The sequence below is a fragment of the Ascaphus truei genome, chromosome 7 (genome assembly GCF_040206685.1).
Source record: "Ascaphus truei isolate aAscTru1 chromosome 7, aAscTru1.hap1, whole genome shotgun sequence".
NCBI classification, from domain to species: domain Eukaryota; kingdom Metazoa; phylum Chordata; class Amphibia; order Anura; family Ascaphidae; genus Ascaphus; species Ascaphus truei.
The window spans coordinates 35,599,070-35,620,320 of NC_134489.1; the positions used below are offsets into that span (position 1 = coordinate 35,599,070).

Genomic DNA, 21,251 nt, shown 5'->3' on the forward strand with positions numbered 1-21,251 from the left:
CAGGCTCCTAACCATCAACAACCAAGTAATATCACTAAGGGGGATATTACTCTGACAAACCCCACTGACATTGCAAATGCATTCAATGATTACTTTGTGGGGTGTGCCACTAACTTATTAGCGAAACGCAGCACAAACCCCAAACCTGAATCTCATCCTGGGAGTACCCTTATAGTCCCACCCCCTCCCAACACTGCCCACAATTTTCAATTTAGCCCAGTATCTAAAGAGGAGATTACACAAGCGCTCCTCAAACTAAAACTAAGCAGCCAATGTGGACCCGACTTACTACAATCTAGGTTCCTACGACTTGGTGCCCCAGCCATTGCCAAACCAATTGCGTCCATAGTCAACTCTATCCTGTCTGCAGGCCATATCCCTAAGACCTGGAAAACTGCCAGAGTTGTCCCAATCTTCAAAAGTGGGGACAAAAACACTGTCTCAAACTACAGGCCAAACTCACTTCTCCCAATTCTATCCAAAGTTATGGAAAAATGTGTCCACTCCCAATTAAGCGATTTCTACACCAAGACAAATTTCCCTAGCCAATTCCAGTCTGGGTTTCGTCCCAAACACTCCACCGTAACTACCCTGCTAAAAGTTTGCAATGAAATCCAGTGTGGAATGGAACGGGGACAACTCACTGGTGCAGTATTCCTAGATTTTGCAAAGGCTTTTGACACAGTTGATCATGTTATCCTGCTTAACAAACTCCAGAGCTCTGGAATAGGGAAACATGCTTTAAACTGGTTTCAGTCCTACCTATCAGGAAGATCCCAACATGTGTCCATCTCAGGCTCAACTCCAACCCACTGGATATCACCTGTGGTGTCCCGCAAGGCTCTGTTCTGGGGCCCCTACTCTTCTCAGTGTTCATTAATGATCTTCCCACAGCTTGTAAGGAAGCCTCAATACACATGTATGCAGATGACACAATCCTGTATGCACACAACCATAGCCTCTCTGACCTTCAACACATACTTCAGTCTGACTTTTTGAGACTCGATAACTGGATTTCCCAAAACAAACTGTTTTTAAACACTGACAAGACTGTAACAATGGTATTTGGGACCAAGACTAAATTTGTAAAGCTTCCAGTGACTGAGCTCCTGATTAGAACCAACGCTAAAACCACCCTAACACCTGTCACTAGTTTTAAATACCTGGGCTTATGGTTTGACTCCCACTTAACATTCGGGATGCACATTGATACCCTGACAACCAAGACCTATGCCAAACTAGGGATACTTTACAGGAACAAATCCTCCCTAAGTCTCCTGGTCAGAAAGCGTATTGCACAGCAGATGCTAATGCCAATTATTGACTATGGAGACATAGTATATGGCTCGGCTCCTCAAACCCACCTTAGCAAACTTGACACCCTCTACAATTCAATTTGTCGTTTTGTTCTCCAATGCAACTACAACACACATCACTGCGAAATGCTCAAAGAACTAGATTGGTCATCACTAGAGTCTAGGCGCAAAGTTCACCTTTCCTGTCTCACCCTCAAATACTTTCTGGGCAAGCTACCCAGCTACCTGAACAAGCTCCTCACCCCTACCACATGCAGTACCTATCACCTGAGATCAGACTCCAAAAGACTATTCATGGTCCCAAGACTCAACAAATTATCCGGACGTTCCTCCTTCTCCTTCCGTGCACCCCAAAACTGGAACAACCTACCAGAGACTTTCATATCTACCACCAGCTTAAATTCTTTCAAATCTAAGGCTGTCTCACACTTTAATCTGGTCTGTAACTGTTTCATACGCTCATAATATATATTTTCTTTAACTGTGCACCCAATGTAACTGTACTTGTAACCATGTATTATTTTGTTTTACACTGTGCCCAGGTCATACTTGAAAACGAGAGGTAACTCTCAATGTATTACTTCCTGGTAAAATATTTTATAAATAAATAAAATACACAATAGTATGTAGCGTGCAACATTTTTTTTACACCTTCATGGAGTGGTAAAAAATGATAGCCAAGATCCCATTCAAGTGTCTTCTGTGGCTGGAACGAGTCCTATGGACCTGGTTTACCACCACTTTGTAGATATGGTCCTTAGTCTTTAAACACATTTACATAATACATACATTTCTCCACGGGAACCACAGCATCTTTGTTTCAACATTTTCTTCTAGTTTGTGTTTGTGTTCCCTGAATATATTTCGTTCCACACATTTCCTTTATTGTACTGGGCCACACGGTTACACAGTTACACGGTAATATGGTTACATAGTTATACAGTTACATAGTTACATAGTAGATGAGGTTGAAAAAAGACATAAGTCCATCAAGTTCAACCTATGTTGAATTTAGACCACAGATACTTTATCCTATATTTGTATTTGCAGTATACTGATCCAGAGGAAGGCAAACAAAACCCCCAGTGACATCTCGTAAGGGGAAAAAGGTCATTCCTTCCTGATTCCAATAACAGCAATCAGATTTCTCCCTGGTTCAGCGTCCTTCCCATGTTTAATTGTTGGGTATATCCATGTATACCTTTCCTTTCTAAAAAGATGTCCGACCTTGAAGATATATATTGTATCTGCCACCACGGCCTCCATGGGTAATGAATCCCCACTGGCAGATCTCCCATTAGGCTCGGGCCTGATGTCTCTACTATCGGGCCTAGGGTGGCAACATTTTGGGGCGGCAAAACATTCCGCCCCCATATGCTTTTGCAGCACTCACGGGCCTAATGGACCTAATGGGAAGCCTGTCCTTGCTGCCGCCCTCCTGCTCCTTTGGAATCCCAGCGTCAAATGACGCTGCACGACATCACGAATGTGGCACACACAGCGTCTCATTGCCATGGCAACGTGATGTCGCAACATCAAATGACGTTGCGTTTCCATGGTGACGTCTGCAGGGTCATTTGATGCTGGGATTCCAAAGGAGCAGGAGGGTGGCAGCAAGGAGGCGGCAGACACAGGCAAAGCGCCTTGGGGCCGCAGATTTCGAAATCCACCGCTGTGAATCCCACATTGTAACTGCCCTTACTGTAAGGAACCCTTTCCTTTGTTGCTGGTGAAATCTCCATTCCTCCAAACTTAAGGGATGCCCCCGAGTCCTTTGTACTGCCCGTGGGAGGAATAGTTCTTTTGAAAGCTCATTGTGCTGGCGGTTGCAGAGGCCCCGCGCTCTTCCCTCAGGCATGTGACATCATACGCGTCAAATGATGCCGCGGGTCACGTGACCCCGCAGAGTCATTTGACACGGATACAAGGTGGGGGTGGCCACGAGAGCCGGGGTAGGGAAGACAGGGGGGCGCAGCTTCAAAAGTTTGCGCTCCCCTGGTCTGGGTTATAATATTTAAGTGTGTGCCCCTATCTATATATATATCTATACACACACACACACACACACACACACACACACACACACACACACACACATATACGCACTGGACACTGTACCTTCGGAGCAATACTTTCCAGTCCATCCTGGTGGACATGTGCACGTCCCGTCTGCAGGACTGCAGTGTCCTCCATGCTGGCAGTAGCATGTGCTAATACAGTCCTCACCCCAAAAACCTGGAGTACAAGCTGGAGAGAGAAAGTTGTGTCAAAATCCAATATAGGCATCACCCTAACGCGTTCCATTCTTACTCTAACCAATTTAACATATGTTTGTCCCAAGTTGGTTTAAACGGCCAACAGAATGAATCAAGCAATTTTGGAAATGTACAAATTAAATAGTCATCAATATATTTGCATGTACTCGTAGCATATCTTTCAGAAGTGCAGTCCTGTGATGTAAGGATCAGGGAAGCTCTCAGTTATATTGTAGAAGAGACTACGAGATAGAAGTGTCTGAAGACTCGATTTTCAAGAGTTTCTGGACCACCAGTGGTGTGAGAACCCCCGATTTAGCCAATCGGAGAACTGTGATATTCTTCAGACATGAGTCGTACATTTTAACTCAAGCATATAAATCAGGGGTGCTCAACTCCAGTCCTCAAGCCACCACCCCCCCCCCCCCCCAAAAAGGTCCAGTTTTCAGGATATCCCTGCTTCAGCACAGGTAGCTCAATCAGTCCCTGCTTCCGCACAGGTCTTCAACCGAGCCTCTGATTGAGCCACCTGTGCTGAAGCTGGGATATCCTGAAAACCTGGCCTGTTGGGGTGGGGGCTTGGCTGGTGTTGAGCACCCCTGATATAAAATGACCATTTATAGAATTTCTTCTAAAGTCGTTATTTAGTCCGTAATCTACAATATTGTGAAAAAATAAGAGGGAAGTCTGTGGATTAATTCGATCTACTTTGTTGAAAGGGAGCATAGTTGCACACACTTTGCAGGGCCTTGGAGTAATGTAACGTGCAGTTAAGGTACTATCCTAACCTTACTGTTGTCTCACTGACCATCTTTAACATCAAGCAAATCTTAGTGCCTTACACTGGGAGCAGTCATTGCCTATCCATCCAGGGAAGCATTCGCAGGAGCCATCTACATGGTGGCACATGGAGTAGTTGGAGCATTTGCAGACCAGCGCGCACTTCTTCCCGTATCGGCCGGGGAGGCAGGCTGCAGGAGAAGACAAATGTGTTGACACAACGATGAACCAGAAGCCGTTACGGATCTTGTTGATATGCCACAACCATTTCACTTCCCTCCAAAGGCCAAATGACCACAACGTGATGATGTTTCCATAGGTTTGTGAAGTTGCACATGGGACTTGGGATAAGACCGACAGAAGTCAGGTTTGCATGTAACAGGAATAAACCCTGACACATCTCTTGGAAGAGGAGTGGTGTCTTTCCTCTCCCTGCAGGAAATGTCTCTGGCAGTGACTGGGGTTAAGCATAGGGGTTAAAGAGGTCAGCCTATACTTATCTGCTGCTGACCTGTCATCTTAGCTAGTTCTAGAGATGGCCTAGTACAGCATATGTCCACATCATAGGGATGGTCCAGACACACAAAAAAAGATGATTAGTATTAAAGTTGATAAGATTAGCAGGCTTGTTTTGCAAGTTGTGCTACTGTTTCTTACAGACGAGCGCTCTTTCTTTTTTTAGGTACACAGAAATCTTACTGCAGGTGGTAAAACAATAAATGCAAGAAATGAATGTGTATAATGGATGATCTTTGCACTTATACGTTTATGACACATGACTGCTTCTCGTACACTGAACCTACTCTGAGGGCACCGTGAACAGCCCTACTATCAGTCTCCTGTAGGGGCAGGCTGGCTGAGGGGGCCAGGGGGAAACTGTCCCCCGGGCCGGTCAGATTAAAAAACCGTGGGTCGGTAGCAGTGAGGAGAAGCTGTGTGCGGCTCACTGCAGATTCTGGCCAGCAGCCAGGGTTGCCACCTCTTGAATGCTAACCGTGAGTCTTTTTTCAATACATTTTTTACATTTATTTATCTTCTCTTAATGGCTGCATCTCTCGTCATCATCTCCCCCTTCAAGGTCCAGTCAGCATGGCTCAGTGACGTCAAATGGCGTGCATTGCCATGACAACGGGACATCTTCTGGCGCAGTAACGTCCCGTTGTCATGGCAACACAGTGACATTTGACGCCATGCAGCTATGTTGACGGGATTTGCAGGGGGAGATGCTGCCGCCCAGAGATTTATATGGTTAACCCGTAGCCTGGAGATACGCAGCCAAAACCCGTAGTATCCTGGTCAAACCCGGAGTGGTGGCAACCCTGCCAGCAGGTGGTGCTGCAGAGCCCAGCAGCTCCTCTTCTCCCGGGCTGGCTCCTCTCTGCTGTGTGCCCCTGTTAATGGTATGTGTATGGTGCATGTGTCTGGTGTGCGTGCGTCTGTGTATGGTGTGGGGGCCATCTGATTCTTGGGTTGGTCGGTTCGACTTGCCCCCCCCCCTCCCCCCCCCCCCAGGCTAAAATTTCCCAGCCAGTCCCCGGTCTCCTACATATCCAGACTTCTTACGTCTCTGGCAGGCTGGTCCCCGAAACCCAGCAGTACAAGTGCAGCTCCCGTCTTCTGGAGAGCAGGTCGCCCCGTTTTTACAAGGACAGGACATATTGCAGCTCCGCCCCCAGTATCCTTCCTCGCAGCCCTGCTCACAGTGCACCCCTAGAAGACCAGAGAAAGAGGTCATGCATTGTGCTGCTGGTCAGCGCAGTTGCAAACACGTTGAACTGTAGCATCATTAACAGTTCACCAGTTAATGATGGCATGGGGTTTGCAGATTTGGAAATCCTGCTCCAAAGGCAACAGTTAGCAGCAATTTATAGCAAATATAAAGCAGGATTTGTTTTTTTTGCTTATTACAATAGAGCAGGAGTGGGAAAGTCCAGTCCTCAATGGCCACTAACAGGTCAGGTCTTCAGGATATCCCTGCTTCAGCACCAGTGGCTCAATCAGTGGCTCAGTCAAGACTGAGCCACTGATTGAGCTACCGGTGCTGAAGCAGGGATATCCTGAAGACCCACCCGGTTGGTGGCCCTTGAGGACTTGAGAAATTGACTGAGCCACTGATTGAGCCACCTGTGCTGAAGCAGGGATATCCTTAGAACCTGACCTGTTGTTGGCCCTTGAGTACTGGAGTTGGCCACTCCTGCAATAGGCGTTTTTGGATTGCTCTACACTGCCAGGTATTAGCTAGTCTAAAAAGAAACCAAACATCTCAATCTGCTTACACTTACTGTACTATGAGGATGCTGAATCAAAACCAGGGCAATTAAAAACAAGTAAGTGGCTAGCCATATGTTTAATGACCTTTTGGCCAATGTTGGTAAGCAAAAACCAGCAGTGCTGAAAAAGCTAGACTCCAATATATGAAAGTTTGACACATTTTGACCAGTTTTTGCTTTGTGTTTGACCTTGTTTTTGAAGAATAAAAGAGCATTTCTACATTTCCTTTAGATTTGCTCTGTCAACTCAAAATTGACATATTTCATTCATGTTTTAAGCAAATGAAAATAGCACATGTGAGCAAATTCACATCTCAGACAGGTCTGCAACCTTGCCTTTCTCCGTTATCTATTAGCCTACAAGGCTTCCATTGCAGCTAGGGATTCTGGGAAATAACATGCAAATGAGCACACAGTGTCTTATATAATTTCTGACATTTTCTGGAATCTGCCAGCCCAGCAATATCAGACAACTCCTCTAGGGGCGCCAAAGCGGCCGGTCACACTTTGGTCGGCTGAAAACTCCCATTGACTTGAATGGGCGTTTTAGGCCAATCATGCTGCTATCAGCTGCCTTAGAGCTCATCGAATAAGCTCCTTTTAGTCTTCATCCTCTGACCTGTCCATCCTGGTAAGCACTGGCATTGCCCTGTGCCTGGGTCACATCTGTCCGAGTTCCTACACTCACACCGGTGGTTACATCCAGGGCCGAAGGTTCCGTTCTGTGAGCAGAGGTGGAGACAAGAAGGCAAAAAGAATTCACGGCTCAGCACACATCTCCTTAAGGCAGGGGTAACCAACTGCAGTACCCCTCAACTGGTCAGGTTTTCAGGATATCCCTGCTTCAGCACAGGTGGCTCCACCGGTCCCTGCTTCAGCAGCTGAAGCTGGGATATCCTGAAAACTTGACCGGTTGGGGGGGTCTTGAGGAATGGCGTTGAGCGCCCCTGCATTATAATGGGATGGTGGTTGGACTGTAGAAGTGAATCACAATAGCAATACTCATGCAATATCAATCTAAAAAACTAACATTTCTTATTGAAACGGATGGTATTTTTTCATGGCCCAATCTGGTGCTGTTTTGTGCCCTACTATTAGACTAGTGTTGCAAAAGAGGGGCTTCAATAAATGATTTGGGGGATCACTCCTCTGAGCTGTTACATGTATGTTCCATGGTTAGAGAACTCTTTCCGGGAGCAGGCTGTGCCTATTATGTGAATAGTTTGTGGCTCTTATTGAATATTCTTTAATAATAGACAAGAAGCAGCAGCCACACTCCACACGTTTATTTGACCCACGGTTCACATCCTGTGGCTCAAACACTTGAAGGAAGCCACGGACCTGGAATGTGGACTATTGATGTTTGAGCTGTACAGCCAACTGCTGCCCTTACTGCCATAGCCTTTGGGGTGCAGGAGAATTTACTAGTGTACAGTGCTAACGTATAATGACTGTTTTCTTGTACACAGGTTGCTAGTGATTGTCTGCGGGGGTATTCCTGGTACATACTTTGCATGGCTGGTCACATCTGTCCCCGGACCACCCAGAGGTGCAGGAACACAGGCCGGTGATGGGACTACAGGAAGCTCCATTGTCGCACTTGCATGTTCCATTGCAATTGAATCCCCAGGTTCCCTTGGGACAGGGTACAGAACAGGCCCCTCTTTGCCAGCCTATGCAGAATAAGAATGATACACTGTGAAGAAGACATACATGTGGTGCAGCTTATAAGCCTAAGCCTGTGCAGTGCTGCTACTAACTAAACCCAACACAAGAGCACTAAAAGCAGTCATAGGGGGACAATAAAACAGCTGTAACATTTTGCAGATGCAAAGCGCTATTCAGCATAGTATGTGCGGTGCATGGTGCAGGTGGGATTGGTCCATATATAGTGAGCTTGCTCATGCTGTGTGCATCTGGTATGTGTATCTGGACTGGGTGTGTGGTATGTGTATCTGATGTGCACACGTATGTATATGTTGTGTGTATCTGGTGAACGTATTAATTGTACGTTTGAATGTGTATGGAGCTTTCTCATTCTACGGTGTGTGCATGCATGTGTGTATGGTGCGTGTATCTGGTGTGCGTGTGCCTGTGTATGGTGCGTGTATCTGGTGTGCGTGCGCCTGTGTATGGTGCGTGTATCTGGTGTGCGTGTGTCTGTGTATGGTGCGTGTATCTGGTGTGCGTGTGCCTGTGTATGGTGTGTGTATCTGGTGTGCGTGCGCCTGTGTATGGTGTGTGTATCTGGTGTGCGTGTGTCTGTGTATGGTGCGTGTATCTGGTGTGCGTGTGCCTGTGTATGGTGCGTGTATCTGGCGTGCATGCGCCTGTGTATGATGCGTGTATCTGGTGTGCGTGCGCCTGTGTATGATGCGTGTATCTGGTGTGCGTGTATCTGGTGTGCGTGTGTCTGTGTATAGTGCGTGTATCTGGTGTGCGTGTGTGTGTATGGTGCGTGTATCTGGTGTGCGTGCGCCTCTGTATGGTGCGTGTATCTGGCGTGCGTGTGTCTGTGTATGGTGCGTGCGCCTGCGTATGGTGCGTGGGTCATCTGATTCTTGGGCCAGTTGGTTGGGCTTCCCCGCAGGGCTAAAAATGTGTCAGAGATCCCCGGCTGAAACAAAGCAACAAGTACGATGCTAAACCAAGTAAAGAGTGGATAAAATAAACTGCTTTCCCATGTAAACTAGTTTAGGGTGTGCACCAATACGAACCTGCTTCCATTTCCATTTCCCATTTACCACCTCGGCAAGATACATTATACATTGATACACATACATTTTGAACACAAGTTTTTATGTACAATAATACAGGTGCATAATTATCTTATTCTCTGTCTCTGTATGGACCGGCAAACCAATGGCGCTAGAAAACAATACATGGCAATATATGTTAACCTGCCCGTTTTACAACCAAAGCGTTATCTGGTTTTCGGCCAACTCCCTGCAAGGGATGCCATAGGCTTGTGTTAGAAAACCTGGAAGTGACACAATGATGGGGAACCCAGTGATCGCTTCCACACATACCTTCCTTACAGATGCAGGTGCCATCGATAGGGGAGCAGGCGAGGAAGTTTTTGCACTCACACGGTGTAGAGCAGTTGGCTCCATATCTTCCATCCGGACAGTAACTGGAGCAGTGCTGTCCCTGTTAGGAGATAACATTGCAACGTGATCAAAAATCCTACCAGTCACTAGTTAATTTTTTTTCTCTATAACAGGGTAACTTATATTTAACCATATATTGGAGTTTCTTTGTAGGCTATAAAACTATTTATTGGGCCAACATAGATGGTACAGTCCATGTCCTTTGAAAGCTTGTTACAGCTGTAGTGCAATAAATGGTATCACACCCTGCAATCACATCTATTTTTCTCTAGGTCCAACAGGTTTCCAGAATGCTGCATCATACAGTAGTTCAGATAAACATCATAAGTTTGTTTGTTCACATTCTCCAACTATTCCTTATAAACGTAAACTTTTGATTCATACACTATATGCGCAGGTATGTTTTACAGAAAACTGTGGCTTTATGGAGACATGTAATATGTATTTATAGGTATTTATTGCGGTGGTATATTCGGTTCGGCTCCTGAAGCAGCTGGTAAGTACACTGATCCCTCTGACTTTCTGCCGGGCACGTTTCATGGAGTATTGTTCTAGTTCTGCTGTGGGTATCGAACTACTATGTATAGAAATATTTTAACCCTTTCAGTGTTGGATGGGTCTAGAGCAGTGTATTGCCGGACTCTCCTTAGCAGTTCACTGCCATTCACATAAATGGACGTTAATGCGTTGCAAAAGATCCATTAAAAGAGTGCACGATATTCAATAGAAGAGTCAATGTAATCGGGACCACGAAAACACTGCAAGCAGCAGTAACTCATAAGCCATCAGAATGCAGCTCTTGTACTCCCCCCCTATATGTTGGGTATATATGAGACTTACTGTAAACCCATGGCTGCATAGACAGCTCCCAGTCTCACTGTCACAGGTCCCTCCATTCAGACACAGACAAGGCTCCTGGCAGTTTGTCCCATAGTAGCCATGTGGGCATGTTTCATTGCAATGCAGCCCTGCCCAGCCTGCTTTGCAGGTACACTCTCCATTCATCGGATGGCAGCTGGACACAGAGAAAGACGCTTGAAGTCACCCTCCATTATTATGCATTGTAGTACATATTATATCATTGTGAGACACAGTGGAATGAGTAAAGCACTCAATTTAAAAACAAATGGTTTTACTGCATCCCCCTGATCACAATTACTGTTACTCTTTCAACTGGTTATATTCATATTAGTATTATTATATTTTAAGAAGAAATAGCCGTGTTAGTCCAGTTGCGATAGTGCAGAGTAAATGAATACTTCAGTATTAGGTGATACCTTTTTTTATTTGGACTAACAATAGATATTATAGGACAAGCTTTCGGGAGTTCTCCTCTCTTCCTCATGTCAGCGATACTGATTTACAGAGATTCCAGGAGCTTAACTCAGATTTAAAAAAAGAAAAACAAGAAAGCCACATAAGGAAGATGATGCAGAGAAGGAATAATATTTTACCATCATCATCTTCCTTATGTGGCTTTCTTGTTTTTCTTTTTTTTTTTAATCTGTATTAAGCTCCTGGAATCTCTGTAAATCAGTATCGCTGACATGAGGAGGGGAGGAGAACTCCCGAAAGCTTGTCCTATAATATCTATTGTTAGTCCAAATAAAAAAGGTATCACCTAATACTGAAGTACTTATTATATTCAAATGTAATAGCTGGAATAAGAACATTGTACTGTACTTCTTTTTTCATCACTCCTTTTTGGGATTGATACTTGACATTCAGGTGTGTACTGCTAAGATTCCACACGAAAGGTGTGTGTGTGTGTGTGTGTGTGAATATATACTGCATGTTTTAATAAGGACTGTGTGTTCTTGCTACAATAGTACCAGCAGATTGCAGTAGATGCTAGAGCCAAACTATTCCAACCCCAGTGGCTTGTTCATAATCCCTTGCACACATTACTGAAACTTGGCCTGGTGCAATGACCTGTGTATATATAATGCAAGGCAGGCAGCGCTGCAGGTGGAACTTTGATAGGTTTGCAGTTACCCTCCTGTGTGGTATCCTCTGCACAAACATATCTTACCTCTGAGTGTGCATAGGGTCGCATTGACAGTGCATATTGCAATGTACCCCATGCAGGCCAGCGGGGCACATTCGCTCCTCACAACTGGCCCCGTAGAAGCCAGCTTCACACAGGCACGCGCCATTGATGTGGAAACATCGCACCCCATTCACACAGTCACAGGTCTCGCTGCAGTCCTGCCCATACTTCCCAATGGGACACTCCTCCCTGCAGCTTTAGTGGCAAAGAAAGAGAACAGGCAGGAGACATTGAGACACACAATGCAACACAAACCTCCCCAGCAGGTCACAATGGCTACGTGTATGGGTGCTGCTATAAGCAAGGGCCTGTAGGCAAGTAGTTGCATTGCACCTGATCTCAGGGCATAATCCTTGTGAGTGGAAAAGCATGGCCGTGTTATGCTGCTTATTTTAGCATATGTTAGTGCTACTGATTGTCCGTTACTCAAACAGACTAGCAATCATCACATATCTTGTGGTCATGTTGTTAGCACCACAGCTTATAATCAAACCTTCATTTGTGTTTCCGAGTCTGATAACATATCGTACAACTCTTGGCATCAACTCATCGAAGGGAAGTTTGCAGCTGTTAACCTCTACCCTCACTACAGGTGTCGCTGATAAATTTTTTCCGACAGGCCTTTTGGCAACAAAAAGCTTGAATAGAAATCCCTATTTTTTTTTTTATAGGAACTACAACAATATCTCCAGAAGTAATTAACAGCAGCAGCCTGCATGAAATCCAGTGTACGACGACACCAAAGGAGATTTAAGCAATTATCACTGTTCTGTCCAAAGATCAGAACCTATTAAAGAAAGCTGCATTTATAGAGATATTTATAAGTCTTTTTAATCTGTCTTATTTTCTTATTTCTTTAGACTATTCCAATGTAATTAGTGTCAAAGACAAACATAACTGATAAAGGACTTTTACATTTATTTTATTTATTTATAAAAATGTTTTACCAGGAAGTACTAGATTGAGTTACCGCTATTTTTCAAGTATGTCCTGAGCGCAGAGTTATGATGACAAATACATGGTTATATAAAATTAAAGCAGCAGTCCAAGCTGCCGTTTTTTTTTTAAATTCCCCTCTCCCTCCCACCCCCCCTTTAATATATGCATCAATACAATCCAAACAATAATTTTCACTAAATGGCTGTCAGTGCAGCAGAAGAGAACCAAAGATGCAAAGTTCTGTGGGGAAGATCATGTGACCAGGAAGTCACTAGATACAATTGTGACTGCTAGAGAGAGACAGGGCTCAAAAAGATGTGTGCCAGAGTCTGTTTCAGAAGAGGAAGGGGATGTTACTTTGTAAATGGTTGTTATAGAAACAAAAAAATGCTGGTTACATTATTATACATAAAAATGTCATTCAGAGTTGTTAAAAAAATATGCTACAATTATTTTCTCATAGTACAGAACTGATTTATTTGAAAAAAACAAAACAAAAAACAAACAAAAAAAACCACATGTAGGATATTGTTCGGTCTGAAGCTATAACAGAGGTTATACATTATATTTACAGACATTTCATGGACGGTTAGGGATAATATATGTTATGGGCGTATGTAACAGTTACAGACCAGATTAAAATGTGAGATAGCTGAAGTCTGGAAAGAACTAAGGCTAAGGCCCCGCTCCCAGAGTCAGCGCGCCCGCACTGCAGACAGGTGGTGCGCTGACACTACACAGACCGCGATATGCGGTCTGTAGGGAGCGGGAGGTGGGCGGGAGTGGGAGGATTGACAGGGAGGGGGGGCGTGGCTTGAGCGGAGGGACCCGCTACTCTCCCCCCCTCTCTCCCTCCACGGGCTCGGGCTGGAGCTGCTGATGGTAAGTAAAACACACACACAGGCAGGCACTCACGCACTCATACACGCGCACACACACACACGCGCACACACAGGCAGGCACTCTCACACTCATACACACACACACACAGACAGAGGCAGGCACTCACGCACTCAGGCACACACATACACACACACAGACAGGCACGCACGCACTCAGACACACACACAGACAGGCACTCACGCTGCTTTCACTCCACACTCCTCCCCGCTCCCCGAAGCCACTCCTCCTCCCGAAGCCTCCCCTCCCCATTGGCTCACAGCCACACCACGTGACGCGTCAACGCTAGACATCACCATTTTCTTGTGTCCCCTAGCGGCTGACGCGCCACAGCGTGTAGTGCTCTGTGCCGCCAGGGGGGGACCGGGACCGGCTCCGCAGGATTCCCCTGCTGGTGGGGAACTCGCGTGTGGCCGCCCGCGCCAACGAGCGCAGCGGGACCGAGGCCTTAGACCGGTGGCGGCTTTGAGAGGTCTCTCGTAGGTTATTCCCAGCCGTGATGTGCACGGTAAGTAAATATCCATAGTGATAAAACCTTACTTACACACCTTGTTGCTGCCCAGTAATGCAATAGTGTCTCCGGCCTCTCTGCTAGCGAAGGTTTTGCTTTTTAGAATCACAGAATTGAAATGAAGACTTTTGAAGAGCACCCAATGCAGCCCCAGCAGGAGCAGAATGGGGGGAGTTATACACCTGACAACTTATAAACTTTTAATCAAGTTCCTGTTCACAAAGCCCTCTTGCTTATTAAAGAGCAAACAATGTAACTATGTTACAGCACCTAGATCACTTGTAGCCAGGGTTTCCACCGTCCGGATGTGGGCTTTGGGGGGGGGGGGGGGGGGGTAGTGATGTGGGGAGGGTGGGGTGATGTGGGGAGGGGTGGGGGGGGGGGTTTAATGCTGGGTGTGTGTTGCGTCCACAGGAGGACCTCCGTGCGGTGGGCGTTGGAGGAGGTGAGGATCAGACAGCGCTGTTGCCTGGGGGGGGGTGGGGGGGGTTAATGTTGGGATCACACAGCGCTGTTGCCTCGGGGGGGGGGGGGTGGGGGGTGGGGTTAATGTTGGGATCACACAGCGCTGTTGTCTGGGAGGGGTGGTGGGGGGGGGGTTAATGTTGGGATCACACAGCGCTGTTGCCTGGGGGGGGGGGGTGGGGGGGGTTAATGTTGGGATCACACAGCGCTGTTGCCTGGGGGGGGGTTGGGGGTGGGGGGGTTAATGTTGGGATCACACAGCGCTGTTGTCTGGGGGGGGGGTGGTGGGGGGGGGGGTTAATGTTGGGATCACACAGCGCTGTTGCCTGGGGGGGGGGTGGGGTGGGGGGGGTTAATGTTGGGATCACACAGCGCTGTTGCCTGGGGGGGGGTTGGGGTGGGTGGGGGGTTAATGTTGGGATCACACAGCGCTGTTGCCTGGGGGGGGGATGGTGGGGGGGGTTAATGTTGGGATCACACAGCGCTGTTGCCTCGGGGGGGGGGGGGGTGGGGGGGGTTAATGTTGGGATCACACAGCGCTGTTGCCTCGGGGGGGGGTGGGGGGGTTAATGTTGGGATCACACAGCGCTGTTGTCTGGGGGGGGGTGGTGGGGGGGGTTAATGTTGGGATCACACAGCGCTGTTGCCTGGGGGGGGTGGGGGGGTTAATGTTGGGATCACACAGCGCTGTTGCCTGGGGGGGGGGGTTGGGGTGGGGGGGTTAATGTTGGGATCACACAGCGCTGTTGCCTGGGGGGGGGATGGTGGGGGGAGGTTAATGTTGGGATCACACAGCGCTGCTGCCTCGGCGGGGGGGCGGGGGTGTGCGGTGTCCGTTGGAGAGGTGAGGATGAGGACAGTGCGGTGAGGTGAAGGGGAGGTGTGTTGGCAGTGTAGGCCGTAAGAGGCGGTGTGAGCGTGCGGTGTGTGTGGTGTTGTGTGAGGGTGTGGAATGTTGCAGTGCTGAAAGCAATAAGACTGGTACCTGATTGTGCAGTTCTGTCGTGGTAGCAGGCGGTCAGGGTTTTCTGGGTTGAGAACAGTGAGGGTTAGGTGGAAATCTCAGGGTTAGGTGCAAATCTCTGAGCAGTGAGGGTTAGGTGCAAATCTCTCAGAGCAGTGAGGGTTAGGTGCAAATCTCTCAGAGCAGTGAGGGTTAGGTGCAAATCTCTCAGAGCAGTGAGGGTTAGGTGCAAATCTCAGGGTTAGGTGCAAATCTCTCAGAGCAGTGAGGGTTAGGTGCTGGCAAGCGTTCCCAAAGCTCAGTGAGTGGTGGGAGAGTGTGTCAGTAGTGTAGGTCAGTGAGAGGTGGGGACAGTGTGGCAGTGGTGTTGGCCGCAGACCAATGAGAGTTGTGCGGGGGCAGACCGCAGACCAATGAGAGGTGTGCGGGGGCGGGCATGGCCTGAGGCGGAGTGACAGGCCAAAGCTGCAATCAGATTGTCCGTAGGGACACAGGAAGATGCAGACAGGCATACAGTGCTTTCACTAATATATAATAAGATTGATATATTTACTTCTCTTACCTTCTACAGCAGCGGCGGCATCTCCTCCTGCGATGTCAAATGGCGCCGCGTTGCCATGACAACATGACGTCATGGCGCCATGCGGTGTCAAGTTGTCACGGTAATGGGACACCTTATGGAGCCGAGGCGTCACGTAATGTACCGTTGTCATGGCAACGCCACACCATTGGACGTCGTGGAAACATGTTGACGGGACCCTGCAGGGAGAGATGCCACCGGATGATGCCGCTTCTACCGCCGCCCGGAGATTTCACAGGCAAACCCGTAGCCTGGAGGTACGTGGCCAAAATCCGTAGTCTCTGGATCAAACCCAGAGTGGTGGCAACCCTGCTTGAAACTGATGTTGTTTCAAACTGAGGCCTGTCACACTATGGTCCAGTCTCCAGTGCCTTCATAACAAGTCTACTTGGTTAGTATACTTAACTTGGTTGAATTCTATGGCAATTATTTAATTGTAAGGTAACTACAATAATGAGCCGATGGCTGCCCATACATGTGGCATGTTCCTATTGCCAGAATTCTCGAGTCCATGTAACATATTTCATACACTCCCCTGCCATAATAATTCTCTACTTACCGATCCCCTGTGTACCCCAACGAGCACCGACATTGCCCAGTTTTCATATCGCATTGCCCACGATTGTGGCAGAGGCATTCCTGTCCGCAGCTACGTCCGAAGAGGCCCTCAGGGCATGGGATGGAACAAATAGGGCCCTGTTGAGAATATATATTCCCACATGTTATTGAAACTGATCTGCGCTGGAGGGTCCTTAAATGCATTTCAAGGTCCCTTCACACCTAGGGCAGGGGAGGCTAACTGCAGTCCTCAAGTGCCACTAACAGGTCAGGTATTATGGATATCCCTGCTTCAGCACAGGTGGCTCAATCAGTGGCTCAGTCTTTGACTGGCCAACTGCAGCCCTCAAGGGCCACCAACAGGTCAGGTTTCCAGGATATCCCTGCTTCAGCACAGGTGGCTCCATCAGTAGCAATCCTGTGTGCTGCGTACCGCGCGCTATACTGTAATTGTGACGCGCTTTGAGTCCCATTGGGAGAAAGGCGCTATAGGAAATAAAGTTATTTATTATTATTATTATGACGTTTGCTGAAGCAGTGTTCTTCACTACATACTGAATATCATTGAGCTTCGGTAAATTTGCCCGGATAAAACGGTTCACTCAACATATGACAGGTCAGATAAACTTTATTTTAGTTACCTATTTATAAAAAAATGTGTTACCAGGAAGTAATACATTGAGAGTTACCTCTCGTACTCAAGTCTGTCCTGGAACGTGAATGTAGAGTGAATATCATATATACTGGGAGGATACAGTAAGTTGTAGATCACTCTCCCCCTTATCATGCATGGGTTAGGCTTTAGTACTCTTCCATACCATCCATCCTGGTGGGCACATGCACTCCCCTGTGCCCTGGTCACAGATCCCCCCACTCTGACACGGGCAGTGCGCTGGGCACTGGTATTTGGGAGTCATCTGAGTTTCAGTGCAACGCATCTCACAGCTGAAAACAAAGCAGAACAGAAACATTCAGCACTGGCTCTTTCTGGTTCGAAAAGAGGGCGACACTTTCTTGGGTCTCGCTTTGATCCAAGCTAAATTAGCAACAGTATTACAATGCATTGTTTCATGTATATAAATTAAATAGTCCAATATAATTATGTATAACAAATCCTTATATATTGTTTATATACAGAAGCCAGCACTGGTTTTCCCCTCGCTCTGATAAATCACCCCTCCTATACCCTTGGTTTTATAATCCCAGGGGATCCCCCCACCCTTTAAGAAATGCTATTACACGTGATATGTTCCACATGTGATGAAAGGGCTTGGGAGAGCTTGAAAGGTTGTGTAAAAATGACATGCAAAATCTCCCATGTTAGTCCAGCAAAGAAATCGCTAGCAGCAAATAATCAGGGGCAGGAGGTTCTCAACTCCAGTCCTCAAGACCCCCCCCCCCCCCGAACAGATCAGGTTATACGGATATCCCAGCTTCAGCACAGGTGGCTCAATCAGTCCCTGCTTCAGCACATGTGACTCAATCGGTGACTCAATCTTCAACTGAGCCATTGATTGAGCCACCTGTGCTGAATCGGGGATATCCTGAAAACTTGACTTGTTGGGCGGTTTTATTAAGTGCTGGCGTTTATAACCCCTGCATTATAATGGGATGATGGTCCTCAAGGCCCCCCAACAGGTCAGGTTTTTAGGATATCCCTGCTTCAGTACAGGTGGCTCAATCTTAAACTGAGCCACTGATTGAGCCACCTGTGCTGAAGCAGGGATATCCTGAAAACCTGACTGGTTGGGGGGGGGGGGGGGGGGCTTGAGGACTGGCGTTGAGAACCCCTGATCTAGGTGGTTACGTATCAAGGTAAGCGTTCTGCAATTCTGGGGCAAAAACATTGCTCCATTGATTTCAACAGGATTCTTTCTTGAATACAAATTGGGTCATCGCGCCCCCCCCCCCCTCCGCCCCCCCCCCTGATTGGCACCACCTTTTCCTTGATACATAAGTCTCCTACATTTTTGTTGGAAAAGAAATGACTGCCACATCCCTGCACTTCATCAATACCCGCTCACTGATAGTTTTGCACAAACAGTTTGGTTCTAAATGTAATATATTGCAGTGGGTATAAAAATGAAAGCTGGCCAAGCCGAGGGATGAGAAATCTGCCATTTGGAAGCAGACCCATTATTTTCCTACCAGTACTGGGAGAACATTTGTAAACGTACTATGCTCCTGTGTACCCATCGGGGCAGAGGCAGGCTCCACTGTCGGGGTCACAGCTGGCTCCGTTCAAACATTGGCAGTCAAGTAAGCAGCTTATCCCGTAAGTGCCCGGATCACACGGTTTCTCACAGAGAGGGTCCTTGAATCCTGGGGGCAGATGCAAGATCCGGAGAGGGCGTCACACACCCCCCTCATTCTGGCAATGGACAGGTGTTCTTGCAGTCCGGACCCCACAGGTGAGCTTCACAAGCTGGCAAAGGAAATAGCATAGTAGGTCTTTCAACAAATCATACAGACTTCTTACACAATGCAGAGATACAGTATCGAATATAAATACCACCCGTTAGATTGTCAGCTCTTCGGGGCAGGGACTCCTTTTCCTTAACGTTAATTTTATATCTGAAGTGCTTATTCCCATTATGTGTTATTTGTATTATTTGCTATTTATGTTATTTCACGTGCATTGCTGCTGTGCAGCGCTGTGTACATTAATGGTGCTATATAAATAAAGATATACATACATACACCCAGCCCCCATTGTCTGCGCATTTTCTGTACACCCCCTTGAACCAGGGGTGCTCAACACCAGTCCTCAAGCCCCCCCCCAACAGGTCCCGTTTTCAGCAGCTTATCCCTGCTTCAGCACAGGTGGCTCAATCAGGTTCAGTCTTCCACTGAGCCTCTGACTGAGCCACCTGTGCAGAAGCTGGAATATTTTGAAAACCTGCCCCTGTTGGTGGGGCTTGAACTGGTGTTGAGCACCCCCTGCCTATTTCCTTGACGTTAGTGTTCCCCTGTGATTGTCCAAAGCATTTTTGTCTTCAGTTACTGTTACTGCATTGAGTCTAACTTAGTGACCTGCACCCCCCCCCCCCCCCCCCACTACCAATGTAACAGCGGTTTTTGTTTGTGATAACTGGCCTCTCATGGCTTTTGAGATGTCACAGGGAAGTAATAAGACACTGAACATGCCATAATGACTTCTGTTTAGAAATCACTGGGTAAACCAAACATCACATTGTTTGCCTGCAGTATAAAGAGAGGATATAATTATTTACTATGCTGGAAGAGTTCGGATATAAACGGCAGCTCCCGTGGGAGATCTTTGTGCGTGGGAACAGGCAAGGGATGTCCTTCATCAAATATAGATTCAGTCCTCAGCTCTTAGTCATTTAAGGAGAACTTTCGAATGTTACCAATGCAGAGGAGAACGTGTAACCAGACATGCCTTTGACTGTACTGTACAATGGCTGGTATGTTTGGTAAACCCAAGTTCTCAGAGATGGTGTACAACAATAAAAATGCAGAATGCCAGGGGTGGTCAACTCCAGTCCTCAATGGCAACCAACAGGTCAGGTTTTCAGGATATCCTTGCTTCAGCACAGATGGCTCAACCGTAGTCACCTGTGCTGAAGCAGGGACTGATTGAGCCATCTGTGCTGAAGCAGGGACTGATTGAGCCACCTGTGCTGAAGCAGGGATATCCCCAATACCTGGCCTGTTGGTGGCCCTTGAGGACTGGGATTGGCCACCCCTGGCATACTGCATTTTGATTGGTAATGCATTCCTAGTGGCGGTGTAGGACTGTCCTGAAACTTTGCTATAAAACTGATCTGGTTTGATTCTGTGAGAATGCCTCTTACTTTTCTATTGCTAGAATAGGCTGCTGGAATAACCCCACAGTACTCTTCAGGTTCATATCATATTAATCGCCTTCCTGTGCTTAATAAGTCAATATTTGTGCTATGAAGTAGTATGTTGAACACTCCATGAGCTGTGGATGAATAGAGCATATTCAGACCAAATGAGTAAGGTGCTGGGGTCAGTTTCTAGTTACATGTGAGTGCCATGTTAAATGGCTGAATGATCCCCTATCCTACTCACCACTGGAACAGTCTCGCCCCCTCCAGCCTGGCACACATTGGCACTGGTCAGGAGCGACACACCGTCCGTGCACACATTCCTGGATGCAGCGTGCTGGTCAGAGCAGAGAACAAACACCAGGATTTCAATACATTGCAGGCCCTACGTGCAGGCAAGTCAGGTGGTACATTTAGACAGTTAAAAGGGGATTTAAATGGCGATCCAATAGGAAACCGCAACTGATTATGTTTCAGCTTCTATTGGTCAAACATTTGAGATCTGGGGGAACATTTGGATCTGGGGGGAGTCCCCGGGGGGGGCGGGGGAGAGTCCCCGGAGGGTGGGGGGGGGGGGTCCCAACACAGCTAAAATAGCAGCATCCTGTAAAATGGGGAGTTAAAAAAAAGTATGGGGGGATGGCTTCTTTAAGTTGGTGCTGGGGTCATCAATTTCATGTTGCGTTCCTCTATGTTAGGGGGGGCAACTCCATCCCTCAAGGGCCACCAACAGGTTGA

The 21,251-nt window shown here is 47.3% G+C and overlaps 1 protein-coding gene and 1 long non-coding RNA gene across 2 annotated transcripts in view; one reads left to right on the forward strand and one right to left on the reverse strand.

Annotated features, from left to right (window-relative positions):
* The window catches only part of PEAR1 (platelet endothelial aggregation receptor 1), a 74,714-nt gene that overhangs the window by 17,810 nt on the left and 35,653 nt on the right, over window positions 1–21,251 (reverse strand). Inside the window, 14 exon segments of the mRNA XM_075607663.1 lie at window positions 3,435–3,563; window positions 4,414–4,542; window positions 5,915–6,061; window positions 7,241–7,343; window positions 8,131–8,294; window positions 9,651–9,771; window positions 10,572–10,746; window positions 11,764–11,976; window positions 16,700–16,836; window positions 17,517–17,643; window positions 18,876–19,026; window positions 19,029–19,074; window positions 19,077–19,123; window positions 20,758–20,922. Coding sequence (XP_075463778.1) covers window positions 3,435–3,563; window positions 4,414–4,542; window positions 5,915–6,061; window positions 7,241–7,343; window positions 8,131–8,294; window positions 9,651–9,771; window positions 10,572–10,746; window positions 11,764–11,976; window positions 16,700–16,836; window positions 17,517–17,643; window positions 18,876–19,026; window positions 19,029–19,074; window positions 19,077–19,123; window positions 20,758–20,922 — 1,854 coding nt within the window.
* Window positions 10,183–12,596, forward strand: LOC142498966 (uncharacterized). Its single transcript, XR_012802593.1, has 2 exons — window positions 10,183–10,227; window positions 12,453–12,596. It is a non-coding gene; the product is annotated as an uncharacterized LOC142498966 (long non-coding RNA).